Source organism: Heterocephalus glaber, unplaced genomic scaffold, assembly GCF_053883595.1.
Source record: "Heterocephalus glaber isolate CG9 unplaced genomic scaffold, H.glaber_assembly_v1.0 deba00001687, whole genome shotgun sequence".
Taxonomy (NCBI): Eukaryota; Metazoa; Chordata; class Mammalia; order Rodentia; family Bathyergidae; genus Heterocephalus; species Heterocephalus glaber.
In genome coordinates, this window is record NW_028258412.1 from 11,736,361 (window position 1) to 11,760,992 (window position 24,632).

The 24,632-nt window shown below is 49.4% G+C and overlaps 1 protein-coding gene across 3 annotated transcripts; it reads right to left on the reverse strand.

Moving 5' to 3' along the window:
• Positions 1–12,573: 12,573 nt before the first annotated feature.
• Selplg (selectin P ligand) lies at positions 12,574–23,627 on the reverse strand. 3 transcript variants are annotated; one of them, XM_004843627.4, is made up of 3 exons: positions 21,157–21,303; positions 16,322–16,379; positions 12,574–14,502 (listed from the first exon to the last, which is right to left on the reverse strand). In XM_004843627.4, the coding sequence occupies exon 3, from the start codon at positions 14,495–14,497 to the stop codon at positions 13,280–13,282; it is 1,218 nt and encodes a 405-aa protein (XP_004843684.2). In that variant the 5' UTR covers positions 14,498–14,502; positions 16,322–16,379; positions 21,157–21,303; the 3' UTR covers positions 12,574–13,279. The 3 variants fall into 3 exon arrangements, with proteins under 3 accessions (XP_004843684.2, XP_021112984.2, XP_021112982.2); XM_021257325.2 differs by lacking the exons at positions 16,322–16,379; positions 21,157–21,303 and adding an exon at positions 23,318–23,627; XM_021257323.2 differs by lacking the exon at positions 16,322–16,379.
• Positions 23,628–24,632: the final 1,005 nt, after the last annotated feature.

Here is a 24,632-nt window from a genome sequence, read left to right on the forward strand (position 1 = left end):
GGCTTGGCGTGCATTTAACATTACGTCACGGGCATTTTCCCATCATTCACAGCCACCATGTTCTGCTGCTGCAGAATCTCCTCTTCATGTAGGCGGAGCTCCCTTGCTTCCTTCAACTCTTCCCAGCTGCTGGGATGGTCCACACATGTTTCCCTGCCCCATGCCAGGACACACTAGAGGCTGGGACATGAAGGTGGCCACAAACACGCACTATCTTGGGCACAGGGGGTGGCCCCTAACATCTCAGCAGTCAGAGCTCTGTCCACCTCCACCCTGGGAGTAGAGAGATGCTCAAGGTTACTCACATTTGGCCTCGAATCCACACAATGCCCACACAGGCCTGACCTTTCTTTAACCATCTCCGTGTGGCAGAGCTCTGTACAGTGAAACGCACCGGGCACAGTTGTTCCCAGGGAGCTGCTTGCCATTATTTGCTCCTTTCCATAGATATGAAAATTCCCCTCTCCTGTGGACCAAGAGCAGCCTTGTCAATACAAAGGGTGCCATACCAGAAATGGCTCGTGTCTAGGTCTGTTTTCTGTTGTTGTATCAAAACACCAAGGGCTGGGTCGTTTATAAAGAACAGAGGTTCATCTGCTCGTTGGTTCTGGGGGTGGAAAGTTCAAGAGTGGTGGCTCATTGTGTGACAATGTTCTTGTGACATCATAACATGGCAGAGGGCACCCCAAGGTGGACACAGCCAGCCAGGACCTCTCTTCCCCTTCTTAGAAAGCCACTAATCCTATCATGGCTCCACCCCAGACGTCATTTGACCCTGATCACCTCCCAAGGGCCCCACCTCCAGATGCCATGAACACAGGAATTTGGGGGTTGACCTTTCATCCCGTTCATCCCCTAGCAGCTGGTGCCTCTGGGCCATTCTGCCTGCACCCAGGCTGCAGGCCCCACCTCTGGGCTGATGTTCCGAAGCCTCCCTCTAGGCCTTCCCACTTGCCCCAGCTGCAGACTCCCAATGCCTGCTGGGCTCTCTCTGGGGTCACTGTCCACAGTATCAGCCTGGTCCACTCCCCCAGATCTGTTTCCTGCCCCTTCGAGCCGTCCCTACTAAGGGAAGCTAATGAAAGGAGAAATTGAGGCCTGAGAGGGTGGTGGCATGTCCCAGATCTCACAGGGAGGAAGATGGATCCATCCAAACCTTGAAAATGTCTACTGAGCCTGAGGAAGGTGAGCCCTAATTGTGTGGAGCAGAGGGGACAGGACACACAGAGGACAGACGCAGGTGAGGAGGAGTGAGAAGGAAGGTGCATGTGCAGGTTAGTGGGCAGCCAGTGACACAGCTGGAAATTTGTTTTGACTTGGGCACCGGCAGCCATTGATAGTTCCTGAGCAGGGGGAGCAGTCCCACTAAAGGTAAGAGAGTTGGACCTATGTTGGACATCAGCAGGTGATGCCCCCTAAAGCTTCTTTGAGTCTCCCCGACAGGCCCAGGAAGTGACAGAGAGCAAAATCAGGGACAGCTGCTTTGGGAACAGTAGGAAGCATTCGCGCACTCCTTTGGCCTCATGTGCACCCTTCACCTGCACAGATCCCTGGGCTCCCAGGCTCGCAGACCACCTGCTCACCGATTAGCTTGCTTGCTCCTCAGCAGACTGCTCACACAGTAAAACACGCCAGTCATAAAAATGTAGCTCCGGAGTTTTGACCAAGGTAGGAGACAGGCGGCCACTATGCAGACCCCGATATAGGAAGGTTCCTGTGAGCCCCCAGGAGCCCCTGGCCTGATTCCCATCACCGCCAATTAGTTCTGCCTTTTCTGGAACCTCTTACCCTTGGAATTGTGGTCTATGGTTAGCTTTTTGTGTCTGCTTCTCCCAAGCATTGTCCATGCTGCCTGCAAATCAATTTGGGTTCTTATTTATTCTGAGAACTACTCCGCCATATGGGCGTACCACAGCAGGTTTATCCATTTGCCATTTGGAATTTTGGATTGTTTCTGGGTTTTTTGGTTATTAAGAATAAAACTGCTAAGGGCCAGAGGTGTAGCTCGGCACCAGTGCCTGCCTGGCAAGCACAAGGTCCTGAGTTCGATCCCCAATTGCTAAAAAAAAAAAAAAGAAGAAGAAAACTGCGATAAACATTGTGTACAAGGCTTTGGATCAACATATGCTTTCACTCTCCTGGGTGAATATCTAGGTGGGCCATTTCTGAGCCTTGTTGGCTTACCTGGGCCACACTGAGTGAAAAGGGATTGACTTGTGCTGCACATAAAACACAATACTGTGTTCGCTTAGGCAGCACATATACTAAAACATACAATACAGTTAATGTATGTAAATAACAAAACTCCCTTTTATATATGTTACTATAACATTATATATTTTGCTGTAACAGTATTCATGATGTTATATGTGGGATTACAATATCACGAGGAAATAGGATTTGATACATTTTTATACTTCCTATACCACAGCTGCTACAAAACCATTTTACCTTAAAATCAAGGGCTCCTCCCCAGACGCAGGTCCTGCCCTACTGCACATGCTCAGAGGCCCCATCATCTCCCCTGTGGGGTCTGGATACAGACAAGATCTGGCCTCTTCCTAGGTGACCATTCAATTAACTGTGGCCTCCTCTGGGCTTCCCGGACTGGTCTGTTCACGTGGTGTCCCAGAGCCTGGCACAGTGCCTGGTGCATTCCATGATTCTCTGTGGCTTGGTTGCGTGGCAGACAGGGATGGGAGCTGAGGGAAGAATTCAGGAAGCCCCTGCCAGGATGAGATGCTGGATGAACCACCCCAGCAGACAGGAGACAAGGGCCCTGCACCCCACACACTTACCTACACCCCTTCCTTCCCTCTTTCTCTGCTGGCAGAGCTGAAGGCGGCTTCCTGGCTGCAGCTTGCTGGAACAAATGGGTCAGTGTTCTGAATCCTAGCAATAAACGAGATCATCTCTACTTCCACATCATGGGGGGGGGGCTGAGGGAGATAATGCAGATTAAGTGTTGGCAAAGTGCTGGACATACAGTGAGTGCTCAATAAGTGCCAGCTTCTTGCCCGTGCCATCCCTCTTTGTCCCAGGCCCCAGCTCGGCTGTGTCCTGCTCTCTGCAAAGAGAGGGCGGGACTCCCATTGTCACCCTCCCAGCAACAATGCCACAAGTGGGCCAGGGATTTAGCTCAGTGGTTTCGCCGCCTGCTGCGCAAGCACAAGGACCTGAGTTCGATCCCCGGTACCAAAAAACAAAACAAAACAATGCCACAAGTGTCACTAAGGGGGATTCCAGGCTCCAGGGCAGGCCAGCAAAGTGAGATTTGGGGGCACGGAATTACCCAAGAACCCCACTCTGATCTCAAGGCCAGTGTGACATTGTGGTTAACAATGTGGCTTTCAGGCCTGAGTTCCAATCCCGAATCTTCATGCATCACCTGGGGCAGGCGACTTTACCTCCGTGAGCCACCGTTTCTTCTCTAAGATGTAGAATCTGAGTGCCCCCTTCAAAGGCTTCTGAAGGGCTTGAGGAGGTATAGCAGATGTGTGTGGGTTTGGAAGGCGTAGGCTGCTGGGTGGATGGGGTGATTCATGCCGGTCATGTGCAAGAGCACCAGAAGGCCAGGTGGGAGCAAGGGAGCGAGGTGCACAGCGGCCAGCCTGTGCCACTGAGGGTCAAGTGCAGGTTTCTGGCCTCAGTTGTTTAATAAATACAGAATATAGTGTTTGAATAAAGAAATTATTAGAATAAAAGACATACAGCCATTCACGCCTGTCAACACAGCCCCACCCGCTTTGAACACCCTTATCCCATCTTTCTTGCCACCTTCTGGAGCAGTGTTGGAAATCCTCTTTCATGAGTCTTTAGTTGTGCTGTTGTTGCTGCCTCAATGTCCTGAATCCAGTCAAAACATTCATCTTCATGATCATTTTAACTTTGGGGGCGAGCCAGAAGTCACATGGTGCTAGATCTGGTAAATAAGACAGATGAGGATGCAGCGTAACGTTTTTACAACCAAGCCTTTCCAGTGGATGGCACGCAGCAAGAGTAGTCACCATATTTTTTATCACACCTTGTAAAGACGTGAAAGAGGACTTCCAGAACTGCTTTAGAAAGTGGCAAACGGTGGGGCGTAGTGGCACACCCCTGTAATCCCAGTACTTGGGAGGCTGAGGCAGGAAGATCACAGTGAGTTTGAGGCCAGCCTAGGCTACATAGTAAGTTCAAGTACAGCTTGAACTACACAGCAAGTCCCTGTCTCAAAAAAACACAACAAACAAACAAAAAGAAAAAAATGGCAAGAATAATGGGTGTTTTAAAGTGAGGGGGAGTATTTTGAGGGGAAATTCATGGCAATGGGTCATTTATTGTAATACAATTTTTATTTTTGTTTCTATTGGTACATTTAGATATACACAATAACATTCATCATAGGGAATTTGTACCTGTACATGATCTATCTTGCTTCTTTTTTTTTCTATTCCCCTCCTCTCCCTTTAACCCCTCTTCTTCTCCTTATTTACAAAATCTTTGTTTCCATTTTTTCCCTTCTATTCTTTTTTTCTTATCCCTTCCTTCTTTTCCCTCTGTCCCCTCCCTAGTTCACCTCCTCATTTGAACATTTTCTTCCCATTTCCCAATTCTATTATACATTTTTGTCCTTATTTACATTTCAATTTCTCACATGAGAGAAACAATGCAGTACTTAAATGTGTCCCCGATTTATTTCACTTAAGAGTATGGTCCTAAGGTGCATCCATTTAGCTAGAAGTGTCTCAAGCTTATCTTTTTTTAAGGCAGTGTATAGAAAAACTACACTGTATAGAAAAACTACATCTTCTTTACTCATCAGTTGATGGTCATTTGGACTGTCTACACTATTACAAATTGTGCTGCTATAAACATGGTGTGCCTATATCGCTGTGGTATGGCGCTTTTAATTCTTTAGGGAAGATACCAAGAAAGGAAATACCTGGGTCAAATGGAAACTCTAGCTTTAGTTTTTTGAGGAATCTCAACACTGATTTCCATGGTGGTTGCACCAGTCTACACTCCACCAACAGTGAAAAAAGTTTCCTTTTTCCCCACAGCCCCACCAGCATTTGTTATTGGTTGATTTCTTGGTAATAGCCATTCTTAGGGCCAGGGATTTAGCTCGGTGGTGCCGCCACCTGCCTCGCAAGTGCAGGGTCCTGAGTTTGATCCCTGGTACCAAAAAAAAAAGTCAATAGCCATTCCTTCTGGAATGAGATGGAATGTCAGAGTTATTTTAATTTGTATCTCTCAAATGACTAGTGATGGTGAACATTTTTTCATATATTTATTTGTCATTTCTATTTCATCATCTAAGAAGTGTCTGTTCATTTCAGATGCCCATTTTTAGATGGGATCTTTAAATTTGGGGGTCTGATTTTTTGAATTCTTTATATATTCTAGATATTAGTCCTTTGAGGAACAACTGGAAATTTTTTTCCCCACACTGTGGGTTGTCTCTTCACTCTGTTGGTGATTTCTTTTGCTGTGCAAGAGCTTTATAATATGAAATCCCAGTTATTGATTCTCTGTGATATTTCCTGTGTGATTTGGGTTTTGTTCATAAAGTCTCTGCCTACACCAATGTCTTCAAGAGTTCTACCTATTATATCTTCCACCAGATTTAGTGTTTCTGTTTTAATATTTAGATCTTTGATCCTTTTGGATTTGAATTAGTGCATGGTGAAACATATAGGTCTAGTTTTAATCTTTGCCATGTGGAAAGCCAGTTTTTCCAGCACCATTATTAAAGAAGCTATCTTTCTTGCAGTGAAGGCATTTGACTCCTTTGTCAAAAATAAGGTGGCTGAGTGTTTTCAAAGTTGTTTCTGCAACTTCTGATCTGTTTCACTGATCCTCAAGTCTAGTTTTTTGCTAGTACCAGGCTGTTTTTATCACAATACCTTTGTATTTGGTTTCAGGTCAGAAATTGTGATGCCCCTGCCTTGCCTTTGTTGCCTAGAATTGATTCAGCTTCAGTAATTCATAGGTATCTAGGAATCTTTCCATTTCCTCTGTTTTCCATCTTATTAGAATACAGGTTCTCAAAGTTAATATTGATGATCTTCTGGATTTCTTCAGGATCTATTTCAATAGATGACCTATTGAATAGGTGATCTATTTAACCCTTTTCACTCCTAATTGCATGGTTTGAGTATTTTCTGTCCTTTTATTGATAAGGTTGACTAAGAGTTTGTCAATTTTATTTATTCTTTCAAAGAACCAACTCTCTTTTTTTCTCAGTACCAGGGATCAAACAAAGAACCAACATTTGATTAATTGATTCTTTGTATTGTTTTCTTAGTCTCAGTTGCCCTAATTTTTGCTCTGCTCTTTATCATTCCCTCCCTCATATTGCTTTGCTCTTCTTTTTCTAGAAGGTTGAGGTTCAACATTAGCTTATTTATTTGAGCTCACTCTGTTTTTCTGATATGGGAATTGAGCTGCTATAAATTTCCCTCATAGGACTGCTTTCATTGCATCCCATAAGTTCCAGTATGTTGTACTGTCATTATCATTTAATTGTAGAAATTATCTAATTTCTTTAATTTCATCTGTGACCCACTAGTTATTCAGGAGGGAGTTATTTAATTTCCATGTGTTTATGAAGTTTTTGTGGCTTCTTTTGCCATTGATTTCCAATTTCATTGCACTATGGTCTGATAATATGCATGGGATAAGTTCACTTCCTTTGTATTTACTTAAGCATATTCTATGAACTAGCATGTGGTCTATTTTGGAGAATGTCCCATATGCAGCTGAGAAGAATGTATATTCTGATGCTGTGAAGTGGAACCATCTGTAGGCATCTACTAAGTCCATTTGTTCAAAAGTTTGGTTCGGTTCTGGTATTTAGTTGATTTTTTTGTCTAATTGATTTGTGACAGTCAAGTATTGAGGTCCTCCATTACAACTGTATTAGTGCTTATTCGATTTTTCATGTCCCTTAATATTTGTTTTTATATGGTTGGGTACACTGATATTTGGTGCATATATATTTATGATTATCTCTTCCCCTTGGATTGTTCCTTTTATAAGATAGTGATTTTCTTTGTCTCTCTTAATCAATCTTGGCTTTAAACCTACTTTGTCTTCAAATAGAATATTTACCCCTGCTTTTTTCCAGGTTCCTGTCACATATAGTATTGTTTTCTATCCTTTGATTTTCAATTTACAAATTTCTTTTTTATTAAATGTGTTTCTTGTATGCAGCATAATGTTGGATCTTGCTTCTTGATCCATTCTGTCAGTCTATTTCTTTTGATTGGTGAATTGAGACAATTTACATTGATGGTTATGATTGATATGCATTGACTTATCCTTGTCATGGTATTTTCCTGTTGTTGGTTCCCTTTTATCCCCCCTCTGTTTAATTACTTCCTTTGCCTGGTGGATTCATTCTGTTGGGATTCATGGAGTTGCAGTCCTCAATATCTCTTTCTATAATGCCCTTCAGAACATTCTGAAGTGCTTTTGTGAAGTGACTTTTTGTGAATTTTGGTGTTCATGAATTTCTTCAGGTGTTCTTTGTCTTGGAAGCATCTTATTTCTCTATCAATTTTGAAAAATAGTTTTGCAGGGTACATCAATCTGGGCAGGAGGTTGTTTTCTTTTAGAACTTGAAATACTTTACTCCAAGCTCTCCTTGACTTGAGGTTTTGTGTTGAGAGGTCTGCTATGATTCTGATGGGCTTTCCTTTATAGGTGATTTGTTTCTTTTCTCTAACAGCTTTTAATATTCTGTTATTGTGTTGAATTTCTGGAATCTTGACTACTATATGCCTTGGTGTAGTTTTTTTTTATCATGGCTAATTGGAGTTCTATATGCCTCACTTACCTGTATGTTAAATTATTTTTCCATGCTTGGGAAGTTTTCTGCCTTTACTTGTGTGAACAGGTTTCTTATGTATTTTGTGCCATTTCCTGCTTTTCCATTGACACCAATCAATCTTATGTTATCCTTCTTTGCATCATCTAGCAACTGTTGGATTGATTTTTAGTAGTCCCTTGCAATTTTGAAGAAATTATGATCACTAACTGAAATCCTGTCTTCTAGATCTGATATTCTGTCCTCACATTGGCTCATTCTACTGCATATACTTTCAATGGAATTTTTATTCTCCTGGATATCTATTTGAATCTGTTTCATGGATTCCATTTCTTTCCTTTGTTGGATGTTCATAGTTTCCATCATTTTTCTAAGCTCTTCTATTTTTTGTTTTTAATCTGTATCTGCTCTAGGGTCACTAACCATGTCTTTCATTACGGTCACCAGCTCTATAGTTATCTGAGAAATTATTTCTGATTTGATTTTCTCTAGAGCCTCGTTCATCTGCTTTCTTACTTTGGCTGTTACCACTTCAGAGAGTCCAGGTGGGTAGCTTTTGACTTGTTCCACCTCATTGCCCCTTGGGTTTTCCTTTGGTGAGCTGGAAGTCTGGGGTTGCATTTTGCTTCCATGTCTTCTCATTTTCTATTTTAGTTTTAGTTTAATTCCTGGTTGATTCTCGTAAATTGCTTATGGCAAGTAGCTTTATTGCTAGTATTGAGAACTCTTAGGAAATGACTTCTTCTCAGAGATGTCTTCCAGATGGCTTTTGGGTTTTGAGTCTGTTGTAAGATCCTACCTCTTCAATTTATTGGGGATAAGAAGTTTCTGCCTACTTGGCCTAGCCCCTGGTTCTTTGGGACTGGGCTATAGTATTGTTTATGACCCTTAGGCAATCTCAGTCTTGGTATACCAGGAAGAACAGTTGATTAGCACAATTATGTCACCTTGGCTAAAGTAATACAATCAGCAATATCAATAGCATCAAACACAGCCTAGAAAATGACAAACTATGGTAACTCTTAATTTGGCCCCTTTAACTGTATGAACTAGATTTGTGTTTACATAAGAAAATCTAAAACAAACCAGAAAATTGCACACAGTAAATACGCCATCAGTATGACAATTTTACCCTCAGGGGAGAAAATTTAAAAGGAGTTTGGGGAAAAAATAAAAAAATAAAAGGAGTTGAGGGGGAAAAGAGAAATAGAAGAAAAGGAAGAGATTAGAAGAAGGCTGGAAGACAAAGGTAGATTATGCAAACTTTGGGAAACTGATGAAGAAGACAGGAGGGAAAGAGAGAAGGAAGAAATAAAAACAAGAAGAGAAACCTGCTACGCAAGCACAAGGACCAGAGTTCAATCCCTGGTACCCCCCCCCAAAAAAGAACAGAACAGAACAACAACAGCAAAACTAGAACAAACAATCAAGAAAAAAAAGAAGAAAAGAAAAAATTTGTCCACTTCAGGGAGTGTCTCTGCTGTCACTGGTAGATAGAATGGGCAGACAGAGCCCAGATCTATGTTGATTAATCCCAGCAAGCCAGCCATAGCTTTATGGTGTGTCGGGGGGTGGGGGGTAGTGCATAATCCCAGCAAGCCTGCACCTTTAGTTCCACTGAAGTTCAGGTTGGTTTCTGGCCATGAGACTGGAACCCAATTTGTTCAGCCTGCAACACTCTGTGCACCTCCTGCTGACTTAAATGCAGCTCCTTGACCTCCTAACAACTTGAACTTGGTTCTGTCTCACTCTGACACCGGAAGTTGTTAGATGGACCCAGCCTGCAACTGCTCTGAGTTCCAAGCTCAGTTGGCCCTTCTCCAAGATGGCAACCAGCCAATCACTCTCTCCCGGGGGAGGTCTGACCTGAATAACTTACCAGTCACTGCAGTCTGCTGCATCCACTGCTCCATTCCACTGGTGTTTCTCCATGGGGGCTTCTGGGGTGGTCAGTAGTCACTATGAATCTGCAGGTTCCCGCTGCCCCAACCACACAGCAAGTCAGGGCTCATGGAAAAAAATGCCACTTGCCACCTCCTGCATTTGTTCTCTCTCTTCACTCTCCCCATGGGCTTCAATTCTCACTTTAGATCCTTACTGGGTAGTGGGACCTATTTCCCTCCTTCTTCTCTTCCTCATGTTGCTATATTCCAGCATCTGTACACCAAATCTCAGAGAGACTCTTTCTCTGCAGTTTGCCATTCCCCAAGCTATCTTCCCAGAAGTTGTAATAAAATTTCTAAAATTTAAACATTTATTGCATTTTTATCACCCCTTGTATTATGCTTAAAAACAAGGTCATCAATACTCAAATCTCACCATTTCTTACTTATTTTACTACACTGTACTGTTATCTATGCTCTGAAGGTTATTTACATCCATTGTCATCATCTCCTACATAAGAGCTGGTGCTTCAGATGGTCCATGAGAGTACTTACATGGAGGAAAACAAAAACTACATTTACCATCTCTTGGTGAGTCTGGAGCTCCTTCCAGGCAAAATAGCCCTCCTTCTTCATCCTCAGAAACAAAGGAGGAGCCAGGTAGGGTGGCACATGTCTGTAATCCCAGCTCTCTGGAAGGCTGAGGCAGGAGGATTGCAAGTTTGATTCCAGCCTGGGCAATTTAGTAACATAGTGAAACTCCGACACAATTAATGATGTGGCTCAATGCAATGGCCTGGGTTAAATCCCCAGTATCACAAAAAGGAAAGAAGATAAAGAAAAGGAAAGAAAGAAGGGAGGGAGGGAAGGAAAGGATGGGAGGAAAGAGAAAGGGAGAGAGAAAGAAGGAAGGAAAAAGGAGAGAGGAAGCACGGGGCCGCCAGTGGCTCTAGAAGCTGGTGAAGGGAGCCCCCTGGTGGTTATTCTGAGCACCAAACATCAACTGAATATATCCTGGGGATTTGGTACACACACATCACACCTTAATCCTTTTTACTTCTCCTTCCCCTCCCCCACTTCTCTTTCTCTCCATCCCTAAATCCTCTTCACATCTCCAAAATGTCAACCTACCTCCATGTTTCCTATCCATCTTTTATTTTGCTCTTTCAATTATTTCTACTTTGGGTTTCTCATATTAAAGAAACCATGTGACATTTAACTTCTGTGTCTGACTTATTTCACTTAGCATTATGGTCTAAGGCGCATCCGTTTGCCTGCAAATGACTCAAATTTATCTTTCTTTATGCCTGCGTAGCACTCCATTGTGTACATAGCCCTGAATTAAATCTTGAGTCTTGCAAGCGGAGAGGAGCACAGAGACAGAGAATCAGAGCTGCAAGGACTGGGCCTTTTCCGGCAGAGACGGCAAACCAGGTTGTGCAATCATGCGGCATCCCCGAGCCCTAGAAACCTGGGACCCTGGGACCATTCCGATGCCCCCAAGCCCTTCAGCCCTGGGGTCTGCAGGCTTTGTGGGGGGGGGGGTCACTCATCTCCCCTTCTCTGCGTCTCCTGATCCTCAGGGGAGCGGAGCTCACGATCCTCACCACCCACCAGCTGCCTCACCTGGTTATCCCATCGGGGAGACTCCCCGCTTCCCCAGCCCGCCAAAGCATGAGAACGTGGCTTCCTTGAGCGCACAGCCTCGTTCTAGACACTCAGGGGGAGGCGCAAACACAGCCAAGGCCAGACATGTAGGGCACTGGGCCGCGTGTCCCACACTGTCCCCATGGGCTCTGGCCACCTGCCCTGCCCCCCCTTCCCCGTGACTCGGCTCTCGTCCCCAAGTCTTCTCCCAAGCTGCAGCCACCACCTTCTCCTTGACTTCCCCAGGTGTGGTGGCAGGAGAGGTCTTTCACTCCCACAGACCCCACGGCCAGTGTTTCCTAGACGGGATAAAAACCCTTCTTCCATCACAGAGCCTGAAGTATTTACTGTCTGGCCCTTTGAGGAAAAGTTGGTCAGCCCCAAACTTTCTCTTCAAAAAAGGTTTTCAATTTTTTAATTAAAAAACGTATTAGTGAATATTAGTTATACAGAGTGATGGGTTTCATCTTGGCATACTGGTACATGCATATAACATACATGATTACTTTCACACAACTCCATTACCCTCCTCTGTCACCCCTCCCTTCTTCCCTTCCAAGCTTTCTTATTTTATTTACTTATGTATTTTATTTCTCTGTTGTTGGTACTGGGGGTTGAACCCAGGGCCTCCACACTTAGCTATGTTCCCAGCCCTTTATTAATTTTTAAAATTCTGGGACAGTATCTTGCTAAGTCACTAAATTGCTCAGGCTGGACTTGAACTTGAGATTCTCCCGCCTTAGTCTCCCAGAGTGCTGGGATTAGAGGCTTGTGTCACCTAGCCCTTCCAAACTTTGGATGCCATCCCATCAAGACTCCTCTGAGTGGTAGGGAAGCCTTGCTGTGGCTGCTCTGCCCTGGGAGGAGATGGCCCTGGCATTAGTGGGGAGGGGCAGGCTTCCAGGAGGACAGTGTGGGCACGTGGAGGTGCATTTCAGGTCTGGGGGCACCAACTGCTGAAGGCCAGCAGCAGGGCCTGCGGGGAGGTGAAGTAAGCCCTCATTTTCCCTTCCCAGCATGAAACCTTCTCCAGCTGCCCAAGCAGGACCCAGATGCTGCACTGCCTACAGGGCAGTGTCAGCTGAACAGCCCACCACAGGGGCCCCGAGAGCCTGGGGCTGAGGACCTGCCGCTGGGAAGCACCCACCTCACCAGGCTGCAGCATGGAGAAAGCAGGGAGGGCTGCCCGGTGGGGGCAGCCTGGACCCTGCGAAGGATTCAGCCACTGTGTCTCCTTCATCACACATTTATTGAAGCTGGGCTGGGTGAGAACAGGACAGAGCCAACCCTGAAACGTGGCCACAGAGGAAAGCAATCGAGGGCAGAGTGGAATCACTGTCCCCAGACAGAACTGGCCCACACAGTCCCAAAGAGGGTCTACCTTCCCAGGCCTCCACAGGCTGAGGCCTTCCTTGGGTTCCCAGAGCAGTGCCCAAGGAACCCCCACTGCCCCTCTCGGGGTTGGGGGATGGAAGGAAATGGCCTCAGGAATCCATCACTCTTCAGCACCCCTCCCCAAGCTTTCCCTTCCTATCTGGCCACCAGGGCAACTGGAAGGGGGTAGGGGAACTCAGTCTTCCTTGGTATCTGGGGATGAGGACCCGGTGGCCTGGAGGGAAGTGGACAGCAGACAGCAGTTCTGGGGGACTGAGAGGCCCCCAGAACTGACATGGGACAAGGAAGGGCAAGGATCTCACAGGCAGGGTGGCTGCCTGCCTTGGTCCTGGCCTGGGGACAGCCGGGCTCCACCAAGGCAGGAGGGAGGGGGAGGTGATTCTGCCGGCTGGGCCTACGTGGCTGCGGGTCCTTGGCCACTCTTGGCCCTGTTTGGGGCGGCCGCAGTCCTGTCCTCCAGACCCCTCTCCTCTGGGTCTCCCAGGAAGCCAGAGCTGTGGGTGGCTGCGGAGGAGCGAGAGGGCCAGGCTTTCTCGGGCAGCTAAGGGAGGAAGCTGTGCAGGGTCAAGTCATCCCCCTCGTGGTCCTCCCTGCCCTCCGCCTTTAGGTCATAACCCTTGGCCACGCCCCCGTTGGCCGCAGCAGGGCCCCCCTCGCCCCCGTCGGGCAGTAGAGACGAGATGCAGACCATCTCGGTGGGCGAGTAGTTGCGCACAGGGTACCTGTGGCCCTTGCGGGAGAGGCGGACGGCCAGCACCACAGTGCACACGAGGAAGACAGTGGCCACCAGTGCCAGGATGAGGATGGCCAGCAGGCACTGCCTCACGGGGATGCGCCCCGAGGCCTCGGTGGGGCTGGGGGCCATGGAGCTCCTAGTGGGCACAGCCTGCCCTTTCTTCAGGCCCATGTTGAACAAGTTGCTGTCTACCACAGTGGTGTCTTTTCGAGTGACAGAGTGCCCAAGAAAGGTGATGGTGTGAGTGAGTCCCATGGATGAGAACTCTGTGGTGTCTGGCTCTGTGGACACAGGCAGTGTGGCAATGGGCTCTGTGGACAAAGTTTCTATGGCTGTGAAACTCATGGGCAGGGCCTCTGTGGCTGCAGGTTGAGTGGTCTCTGCTTCCATGGCTATTGTTTGAATGATCTCTGCCTCCGTGGCTGCTGTTTGAGTGGTCTCTGCCTCCGTGGCTGCTGTTTGAGTGGTCTCTGCCTCCGTGGCTGCTGTTTGAGTGGTCTCTGCCTCCGTGGCTGCTGTTTGAGTGGTCTCTGTCTCCGTGGCTGCTGGCTGAGTGGTCTCTGTCTCTGTGGCTGTTGGCTGAGTGGTCTCTGTCTCTGTGGCTGCTGGTTGCATAGACAGAGCCTCCTCTTTGAGTGGAGCCTCTGTGGCAGAAACATTCACAGAGCTCAGTTCTGTAGCTAGATCCGCTGTGATTGGAACCTGCTGTGTGACTGGCTTCGTGGCAGCCTCCACAGTGGATAGCTCAGAGGTTCCCAGCCCCACAGAACCTGTCCACACTACATGGCCCTTTGAGGTCACGTGCTTAAAGTCTGTAGTTGCAGCCCCGGGGGCCTGTGTGAGTGTTTCTGGAGGGTCTGTGTAGTACTCTTGGGAATAGTCTTCAAAGTCATCTTCCAGGTCCACCTGTCTCCGTCCCCGTGCAAGGGCAGGGCCTGGGACGCCCTTAGCTGCATCCTCCTGGGTGGAGGCTGTGCCTAGAGGTGCCAGCAGCAGCAGCAGCAGCAGGAGAAGCAGAGGCATAGTACCTGGGGAGACACAGACAGAGGGACATCAGGGCCCACCTGATAGGTCTCCTACTACCTCAGCAGCCATTATGTATAGTAGCTGCCCTCTTCCTATGGTGCCTTGCCCCCTCCCCTGTGTGACATCATGCCAAGATGGTTGCTCCCACCAAAGAACAAACCCTTCTTCCCAGCATGCCCCTGTTCCCGCCTAGAAAGTAACCTAATACTCGCTCACCTCCTATCACCTAGTGACATCACCGGCTCCTCCATTCCCTAGTCACTACCTCACTCAACCCCACCTCTGCCCCTACCCAGCCCTACCCCAGTCTCTATAAAAGACTCTCCCTGCCCCGGCCATATTGCTTTTGTCTCTCCTTTGTTCAGAGACAGCCCGGCAGATCTGTTCCCCTAATAAAGGCTTGTTGTGACCTGGTCTGGTCTTGGTTTTCGGCCCTTTTACCTGACACCACTGAGCTCTGAGCCTGAGACCCTGGTCTGTTCTGGGGCAGCACATGCCTGGGGTGGAGCAGACCCTCATCGACAGCAGCTGTTATTACTGCCATTTGATGTGCAGACAGCCATGGGGGGCTTCAACTTCGTCCATAGGATTCCTAGGAACTCTGTTTGTCTCCTTATCATTTTTTGCCTCCTAAAACTTTATCTGTGGACAAATAAGCCACTGGGGTATAGAAACAAAGTCAGAAGCTGGGCATATTGAAAGAGGGTATTTATTAGCTCTGTGCCTTGTTAGCTGGGTTGGGGACCCAGGTGGGGGACAGAGAGCAAAGTTAAGAAGAAGGAGCTTTATTGAAGGTGCGTCACCAGGAAGGTCAGCCCTGCATTCCCCAGGTGCCAGGCAAGGCACAGGATTGAAACCGCACATGATGGGGTCCAGCAGGAGGAGGTCAAGTCCTAGCTCCGTGCCTTACAAGCTGTGTGACCCTGAGACAGATTGGTGCCTCTCTGCACTTCAGACTTCCTGTCTGTAAAGTAGGGATAAGAAATGGCGCCTTTGTCACATGGCTGTCGAGCGAAAGCAATAAGGGGATGGGTTCAAAAGTGCCAGGAGCTCGGTAGGTGCTTGTTACAGCTTCGACCTAAGATGGCCCCTCAAAGTCCCATGTGTTCAGAAGTGGGGCTTTGGGGAGGTGATTGTTTCATGAGGGCCCTAACTTCCTCAGTGGATGGATCCATTCATACCTCAGTGGCGTCCTCAGGAGGGGGCCTCGTTGAAGAGAGTGGGTCATGGGGCGTGACACTGAGGACCACAGCTGGTCCCTGGCTCTCCCTCTCTGTGCTTCCGGGCCACTCCGAGGTGAGGGCCACCCTTCCCATGGTGTTTGTGCCTTGGAGCCAGGTGAGCATGGCCCGAAACCTCTGAAACTGTGAGGCAAGATGAACCTTTCCTCCTGGCCTGCCCAGCTTCTCACAAGTTCGAGCCCAGTTTGAGCAACTTAGACTTCATGTCTCAAAAAATAAAATACTAAACTAAACTAAAATATAGAGGGCTGGGGTTGTGGCTTAGTACTCCTTCGGTTTGGTCCCCAGTGCCAAGGGGGGGAAAAAAGAGAAAAGGAAAGAAAGAAAAGGAAAAGGAGGGGGAAAGGAAGGGAAGAAAACCAAAACAAACCTCTCCTCCTCAAAGCTGTTTGTCAGGTATTTTGTCACGGTGATGAAAAGCTGGCTAACACACACACACACACACACACACACACACACACACACACACGTCTTCAAGGCGGCTGAGTTCCTACCCAGGGCAGGATATGTGGCCCAACCTCGGCCCCACTTTCCTGGGGGACAGGAGGAAGACCCAGTTCCTAACAGTTCAAACACTCACCCCACAGCCCCCACCTGGGCTCTTCTGGGTTCCTGGCAGCAGAGCCCTCAGCCACTTCCTGTAAGCAGAGGGGGAGGGGCACAGTCTCAGAGCCCGGCTCTCTGGCTCCTGGGCTTTGGGTGGGGCACCTTGGAGGGGTGAGTCCTACTTTGTGCCTCCTGGAGGTGGGGGCACAGCAAGAACGGGCTGGGGCCTGGCTGCCCTCTGCCCTATACCCACCCCCAAAATCCCCTACCGGAGAAGAAAGCACGGGGTTGAGTCCTGAGTTCCTCCAAGCCATGCGACCCCTTTCAGGCTTCCCCTCTCAGAGCCTGTTTCCTCATATGTAAAATGGGCGATACTGCTTCAAAGGATGGATGTGAGACTCAAATGAGCATGGGAGGTGCCTGGTGCTGGCTGGCAGCAGAAGGGTCAGAGGGGTTTATCTGGGGTCCTCTCTGGGGCTGCAGGCAGAGGACAGAGCAAAGGGAAGGCACAGAGATGTGGCCAGCCACCGTGGGCAGTCAGGGAGCCACAGGGGCCTGCAGAAGCACAGCTGCTCCTCTGTTGGGATAAGATGGGGCTCCAGGAGACCCCAAATCTCCCACTTGAGCCTGTCTGGGTCCACCAGCTTCCCAGATGTTTCCAGCGCTCTTACTGAAAGTCCTCTGTCCCCTGAAAGCCATCAGCCTCAGACCCACCAGAGCAACTGAGCCCCCCGGCCTGTCTCACGGGCTTTGCGTGAGACACCACAGCCTGAGACAGGCGGGGCTGAGCAGGCCCCAGCCCACCCGGCAGGAAGGATGGGGACCCCAGGTGGGGAAAGAGGAGCAGCAGTGGGGCGCTGAGGTTCTGAGAGCTGCTAAAGTCCATGTGTTGCCCCGAAACAGCAGTGATTCGTGACAGAATCCCCGCGTGAGGGCTGGTTTCCGGTCTGCCTCTGGATGACCTCAGTTGTCTTCACTCCTCTGAAGCACTGGCCTTGAGACTCCCACGAGATGGAGAAACTGAGGCTCACGGGGTTGTGTCGCTTCCCGGACTGCCCTCCTCTTCTCCTCTCCCCGGCTCAGAGCGGGTGAGGACGGTCACATCCTGGTGATCTGGATGCTGCCTCACTAGCAGGTCATTGGTGGCCTATTTCCTGTCTTTTGCCCTGAAAACCAGTTGCTTCTTTCTCAGGCCACACCCAGGGTACAGGGAGGAGCTGGGTACCCAGGGCCACACCCAGCTCTGGACACCTTACCACGCAGCCAGCAGCCCAGGCAGCTCAACAATAAAGCCCAGGGCACACATCTGTAATCTCAGCACTCTGGGAGGCTGAACCAGGAGGGTTGCTAGTTTGAGCCCAGTCTGTGCAACTGAGCAACCTAACAAGACCCTGTCTCAAAAAAAAAATTTTTTTTAAAGGGTTGTAGATGTAGCTCAGTGTGCAGGCCCTAGCTTCAATCCTTAGTACCACAATAAATAAACAAATAAGTAAATAAATAAATAAATAAACCCTTGGGGCCAGGCATGGTAAAACCCACCTGTAACCCCACTTACTTGGGAGGGTGAGGGAGGAGGGTTGCACGCTCCAGGCTAGTCTGGGCAACTTAGGAGACCTTGTCTCAAAATGAAATTTAAATAAAGAAATGACACCCATGGGACTAAGCACAGCACACAAGGTTTTAGAATCTCAGAATCTGCTTCTTAGGGTTTGGGTTAAGCAGCTCACAAGTGAAGGGAAGCGCTGATCAATAAGGTCAGACTGAGGTGTTCCAGAGCCCCACTGCAGGTCTGATGGGGACTCCCATCAAAGTAGTTCCCTCCCAGCCCTATCCCTGACAAGCTGTGTGACCTTGGGGAACTCGATTCACCTGAGACCCTAGGTATTGCATCTGGGGTTGCTTCCCTCTAACCTTAGAGCACATTGAAAATATCCTAAGTCAAAGACACACTGAATGCGCTCAGCAGCAGGATGTCCCAGCTCAGCCTGGCCTGCCTCAGACTTAACAGGAAGCCTACTTCATCCAACGTTCTAGCCTGGGAAAAGATCAAACTTCAGAGTAAGGGTTCTGCTGCACCGAGCATCGCTTTCACACCACTGTGAGAGAGAAAAGTCAGCCTGGGCCCATCACTAAGTGGAGAACAAGTGAGTGTATAGCCTATAGCAGCTGCCTGCTCCTTGGGGGAGTTGCAGGTCCTTGCAGGCCGCTCAGCACACCCTAAGCGCTCAGTGAACATGAGTGGCTGCCATTATCTGCACTTAGGACAATGGACTCTGCTAACTGCAGCCTGCCCTGGAAAAGTCCCCCACCCAGAACAGGCTGTGACACCTCTGACCTCCCCAGTCAGGGAGGGTGGGGGCAGGGAGCCCAAACGCTAGGTCTAGGTGCCCCCGGTGCTGCCCACAGCCTCGGGCTCCTCCTGTTCGTGAGTCACACATACTGAGTGCAGACAGCCCGCCAGGCCCTGCTCTGAGTCCTGTACACGAAGGGTTGGTCCCCTCAAAAGGATGGGAACGTTACTAATGCCATGTGAGAGATGGGGAAACTGAGGCCCACCTGGAATCTAGTCACACAGCCAGGAAGACAGGGAGATGGAAGCTGAACCCCACAGTCTTCCAGCAGAGCTCACCTCAGCCTCTGTGAACAAGGCTATGTCTATCTTGGAGCCCATACTGCGTCCTCCTAGAAGCCACCCTGATGGCCCCAGGCACGATTTGCATCCTCCTTTTTTTGCCCTCCACCCTTGGGGCGGGGGATTGAACCCAAGGTCTTGTACTTGGTAGGCGAGTGCTCTGTCACCGAGCTACACTCCACCCTTTTTACTTTATTTTGAGACACAGTCTGACTGCATTGCCCAGGCTGGGCTCAAATTTGTGATCTTCCTGCCTCAGCCTCCTGAGTAGCTGGGATTATAGGTTGGCACCACCATACCTGGCCACTCGCCATGTTTAAGCCTTTTCTACTGTTTGCATTCTCAAAATCCATTCCCATGCCAAGAGGACTGCATACAGCATCTTGCCGACCATGCCACATGCCCAGCACTTAGTGGACAGAAGGACACACGCGGGCACCTTTGTGTGCTCCCCTCTCGAGCCATTTGTCCCAGTGGCTCCCAGGTGCTGTGGCTGTCTGTCCTGTGCTGTTCCCACCAGACTGCAGGCATTTGGAAGACAGAGACTCAATGGGGACCCCAACAGCAACAGGGTTGGCATCCCCGGGGCTTGTTGAGTGCCTGGCGAGGTAGGACATCAGGTACAGCTGCCCCATACCACTGTCTCCAGACTTTTCCCATCATGTTTGTCAATTGACACTCAAACCTTTGCCTATCAGTCACCCCCACCCTGCCAGGCCGCCGCCGTAGACATTTTTCCTAATTCCCACTCAGCCCTATGCAATGTGAACACTGCAGAGATGCTGTGTATCTGTTCACCATTCTGTAGCCCTTTGGGAAGACACAGACCATGAGTTTTGGGGGGTTCTTTCTCCCTAAGAACCCCGACGTACTGGCCTGATACAAAGGGGGTGTGGTATTTTACACAAATGAATTTGATGAGAATTCTGGCTGCTTTATTTTAATGGGGGACAGCTTTCTGAAGATACCTATATAGACAGACAGATGAACAAGTGAGTGCAGACACACACCCTAGCCATCCTGTCTCCCCACTGATGCCCTGCTGCCTTCCTGCCCCCATTCAGCAAAGGGAACTGAGAGCCAGGCCCAGGCACTACAGCACCACAAGTGTCCTGCAGCCAGAGGGTCAGCTTCAAGCTCACCACCTCCTACTGGTGGCCACGCTGCCCTGGGGAGCTGTTCCTCCTCTCCAAACCTCAGTCCTGTCCACTGCCAGGGTGCTCGGGCACTCTTCCCAGAAGGCCCTGCTATGGCCTAGCCCCTCTAACTGTTGGGGTTTCACCTCCCCTGGCTGCTGGCAGAGCCTGGTGCAGGCGGCATCCCCCATGCAGGGTGTGGCTCCGGGCAGCCTCACAGGAAGTCACTCCAGGCCCAGAGTTCGGGAGACAGCTCCTGAGCCCCTGCCCACTGTCAGGCCCACCCTGGAGGCTCCAGGTCAGGGATGGGCAAAGGAAGGAAACAGAGGTCAGGAAAAAGAATTCCAGGCGCAGAGCTCTGGTGCGTGCGTGCGTGCGTGCGTGCGTGTGTGTGTCTGTGTGTGTGTGTGTGTGTGTGTGTGTGTTCCCCAGTCCCCACAGACACAGAAGCAGCTTTGGCCCTCAGCTTTTATCATTCTCCTTTAAGGCCCTAAAGTACCCCAGACACACATTAACAAGAGTATTCTAATGATTATTTTTACTAGATTCTCTTTTGCTAACAATAGTGTCAAGATTCTAATATTTTAATAATTTGCCACAAACAAGTGCCATTTCCTCAATCTTACAGTGTTGAAGAACAGTGTTTTCACGGCCCTGAAGCATGCAGCTTCAACACAAGCCCGAGTGCCTCCTCCTTTCTGGACCCCTCCGGACCTAATCTCAGTTGTGTCCCTAAGCAACTCTCTGAAGTTCAGTTTCCCACCCAGGAGAGAAAGGGGTGGGATGATGTCTAAGGAGAAGCCCTCAATTTTTCTGACACTTCTGAAGTTCCTTTTCAGAACACCCCAGCAGCCGCAGGCGAACAAGGCCAGCAGAGAGGGCAGGTTAGATGCTGAGGCATCAGGAACCGGAAGACACCAGAGAAGCCCTCAGACTCCAGGAAGACGTCAGTCTGAGCCCATGGAGCTTGGTCTGCCCTCCCAAAGGGGCTCAGGAAATGCCCAGAAGATCTGCCCTGGGCCCACCAGCAGCTGGCAGGCAGGTCCCCTGGTCCCTTGGGTCCCTGGCCACTCCCTGTGGTTTTTGCAAACCAGCACTTACCGTGCTCAGCAGAGCATGGGACAGCTGCCTCCTGGGCCTAGAAGTGACTTCTTTGCTTTAGTGACAAGGCCCCAGGCTACACTGCTGGGCACTGTGTGGCACCCCCTGCCGTGTCTCAGACCCTGCCAACCCCCAACGGCAATGTGTGTGGAAGAAGGAAGCGAGAATGTGGTTACTCAGCCTGGGCCACGTGACAGCCCACACCCCCTTGTTTGTGACAGCTTGGGTGATGACGTTGATCAAGACTAGGTGGACAGTGCTAAAGGGACCTGTTGGGTTTCTGTGCCTTTGGAGTCTCTGTAACCATGTGGAAACCTTCTGGGGAGGGGCCCCTGGTTAGGGTATTTGACCCACCCAGAAAGAGACCACAGCATTATCCTACTAGCAGTGACAGTGGGGCAGCAGGGGACCCGCCCTGGAAGGCAATGACCAGAGGAAGAGAGGGTGGCCCTCCATTCTCACCCATGATGAGGCAGGGGCAAGGGCCTGACCGGAAGACACAACGCAGACCACCATAGGCTTTGCAAATTGGCTGTGTCTCTTCTTTTTAGGGTCCCACAGCAAGTCCTTTTAACAGCAATCCCTTGGGAGCTGGGTTACAAATCCCACAGGGCACGACCTGCTCACCAGTTTTTACATTTTTTTCCGGTACTGGGGATACAACCCAGGGCCTTGTGCATTCTGGGCAAATGCACTAGACTTTTTTTGTTTTGTTTTGAGACGGGGTCTTGCTATGCCGTTCAGGCTGGCATTGATCTCACTATGTAGCCCAGGCTGACCTCAACTTTGCAGTTGATCCTTTTGCCTCAGCCTCCTGAGTGCTGGGATTACAGATGTATGCCACTATGCCCAGCCTTTGGACCTTTTAAATTTTTATTTTGGGGCAGGGTCTGCTGGGTTGCCCAAGCTTACTTCGAACTTTCGATCCCCCAGCCTCAGCCTCCCAAGTAGCTGGGATTACAGGCATGTACCACCATGTCTGGCTAGAAACTGCTTATCTCAACTGGCTTATTCAGCCATCTGGCACCCAGCAGGGTGTACTGATACCCAAAGCCACCAGCTCTGGGCTCTTTTGTTTTGGTTTTTGGTTTTTTGAGACAGGGTCTCGATATATACTTTAGGCTGGCCTTGAACTCACTATGTTGCTCAGCCTGGCCTCAAATCTGCAGTGATCCTTTTGCCTCAGCCTCTCCAGTGCTGGATTACAGGCTTGTGCCACCACACCCAGCAGCGCTCTTGCCCTGCTGTAGCTCTTTTTCAGATGGGGAGGCCAGGGAGTAAACAAGTAGACCGAGCATTACGACACAGTGACACAGTACAGTAAATGTCACTCTGGGGTGAGAGAAGGGAGGGGCGATTGTCTGGAGACTCTTCCTAGGAGAAAGGACGCTCGAGATGCCAACCAGGGCTGGCTCCTGGATAGGCAGGCCAAGTGGAGCACAGCTGTTCACAGGGGAGGACTGGGAAGTCTCCTCAAGTCCACTTGTGTTTTTGTTTTTTGGGGGTTTTTTTGGTACTGGGGATTGAACTCGGGTCCTTGCCCTTTCGAGGCAGGCGAGGCAGGCGGCGGAACCACTGAGCTAAATCCCCAGCCCTAAGTCCATTTGTGGCTTTGTACCAGGTAGGGGATCAGGGGACACAGAGAGACGCCACACCCCACCTCCCACACACTGTCTTCAAATGAAGGGGGGAAGGGTGTCAGGGCAGAATTTCAACCTCATTAAGCAGCTACAGCCAGAGGAGACCAAAATCCCACCCCTGAGCAGACAGGGAAACTGAGGCCCTCAGGAGGGGAAATGAGAGCCTGAGAGGCCAGGCTTCTCCCCTTCCCCAGGTTTCAAATTGCCAGCCCTGAGGGGCAGGAGGTTAAGAAACCAGGACCAGAACCATGTGGGATTCAGAGCCTACACATGGGTCTGTGGAAGTAAGGGCCACCCAGCCTGCCACCTGGCTTCGCACAGGATGTTTGGTGACAGAACCATTCTGTGAAATTCATGGTTCCGTTTCAATAAACCAAGCTTTCTTCGGGTACAGCAGCACGCATTTGTGTGTAAGCATCATGGAGGGGTGGCTTTCACCCCGCAGTGCAGGCCTGACCTGCAACGCCTCAGAATACTTAGGCTTCGAATCCCCAGCACCTCTCACCCACATCAGCACTTACGAGCTTATCTACTCATCAGAGCAGTCCCTGGAGAGGAAGGGGCTGCAGCTTAGAGAGACCCATGCTCAGATTCAGTCTCGCAGAGGCCAGCTCAGGTCCAGCAGATGGGAGCAGCTCTGGATGTGAAGCCCAGCGGGTGAAGTGCAGGCTCCCAGCGATGCCGGTGACCACTCCAAGCTCTCCGTGTGAGAGACAGGGGCTCGCTCGCTGTGGGGAAGTCTTGAACAGCCAGTTTTGCTTTGGAGAGGAGCAAATACTTCTCAGAAGCTTCCGGTCTGTGTTGCCTGTGTGACGACCATGAAACCACATCTCGGTGCACCTGTGGGACTCCGGTATTCACAGTGAGCAGGGTGTGGTTTCTAGGAATGGACCAGAAATGTGCTCTACAATGACCTCAAAGACCAAAGCAATGGTACCAAACATAGAAATATTGGGGGGAAAACCCAGAAGACCCATGTTTTGGAAATCTGTCCCTTGGGAATGCGATGCAGACATTGAAGCCATATGTATGTGTGGGGAAGGAGTGCACATCTACAGCCTTAGCACTCTGGGAGGCTGAGGCAGGGGGATTGCAAGTTGAAACCCAACCTGGGCAACTTAGCAAGACTTTGTTTCAAAAAAAAAAAAATTTTAAAGGGCTGGGGATATACTCAGTGCAAAGGCCCTGGGTTCAACCCCCAATACCACAATAAATAAATTAATTAAATTAAATAAAGTAAATCAAACTGGAGATCAGGGCTGAATCATTCCTGATCAGGCAAAACCAGTTAGGCTTTATGAGTGTCCTAAGCCTGGATTGATTTGCAAATCTAAGTGAAACTGAAGCTATTTCTTATGAATGCTGAGACCAAAGGGAAACAGAGCTTACACTCAACCAACCAGCAGTAGTCAATGAACTTATAATCAAATAACTAGCGACCTTCCAGGGATACAGAGCAGAGGAGGCTACCGTATCACCAGTCACATATTTTCTTTGCTTTCCTTTGTCACCAGCCCTGCATTCATGGGCCCTAGAGAGCAGAGGTCAGGCCAAAAGCCACCAGCCAGGGCTGCTGAATATGGTTAGGTGGAAAACAGGCCAGAGACTCACGAGAACTGGGCGCTTGCTCTGAGCTTGCCTTGTGTCTGGAGGAGAATCCCTTGGTCTCTCTGAACCTGCCTTGTCTGGAAAAGAAAGCTTTGATTTTCTGGTGGGAAGCAACGTAAGAAAGCAGTAAGGGCCTGAGAGTCGACTGGCTGCAGATGTGGGTGCAGCCCAACTTCCTCACCTGACTCCCTGGGTCGCATTCTGTAAAATTTAAGAGCAAGTGCTATA

Bases quoted from the DNA above. Each gene is read 5' to 3' on its own strand.
- Selplg (XM_021257325.2), bottom strand. From the start codon at position 14,497: ATGCCTCTGCTTCTCCTGCTGCTGCTGCTGCTGCTGGCACCTCTAGGC.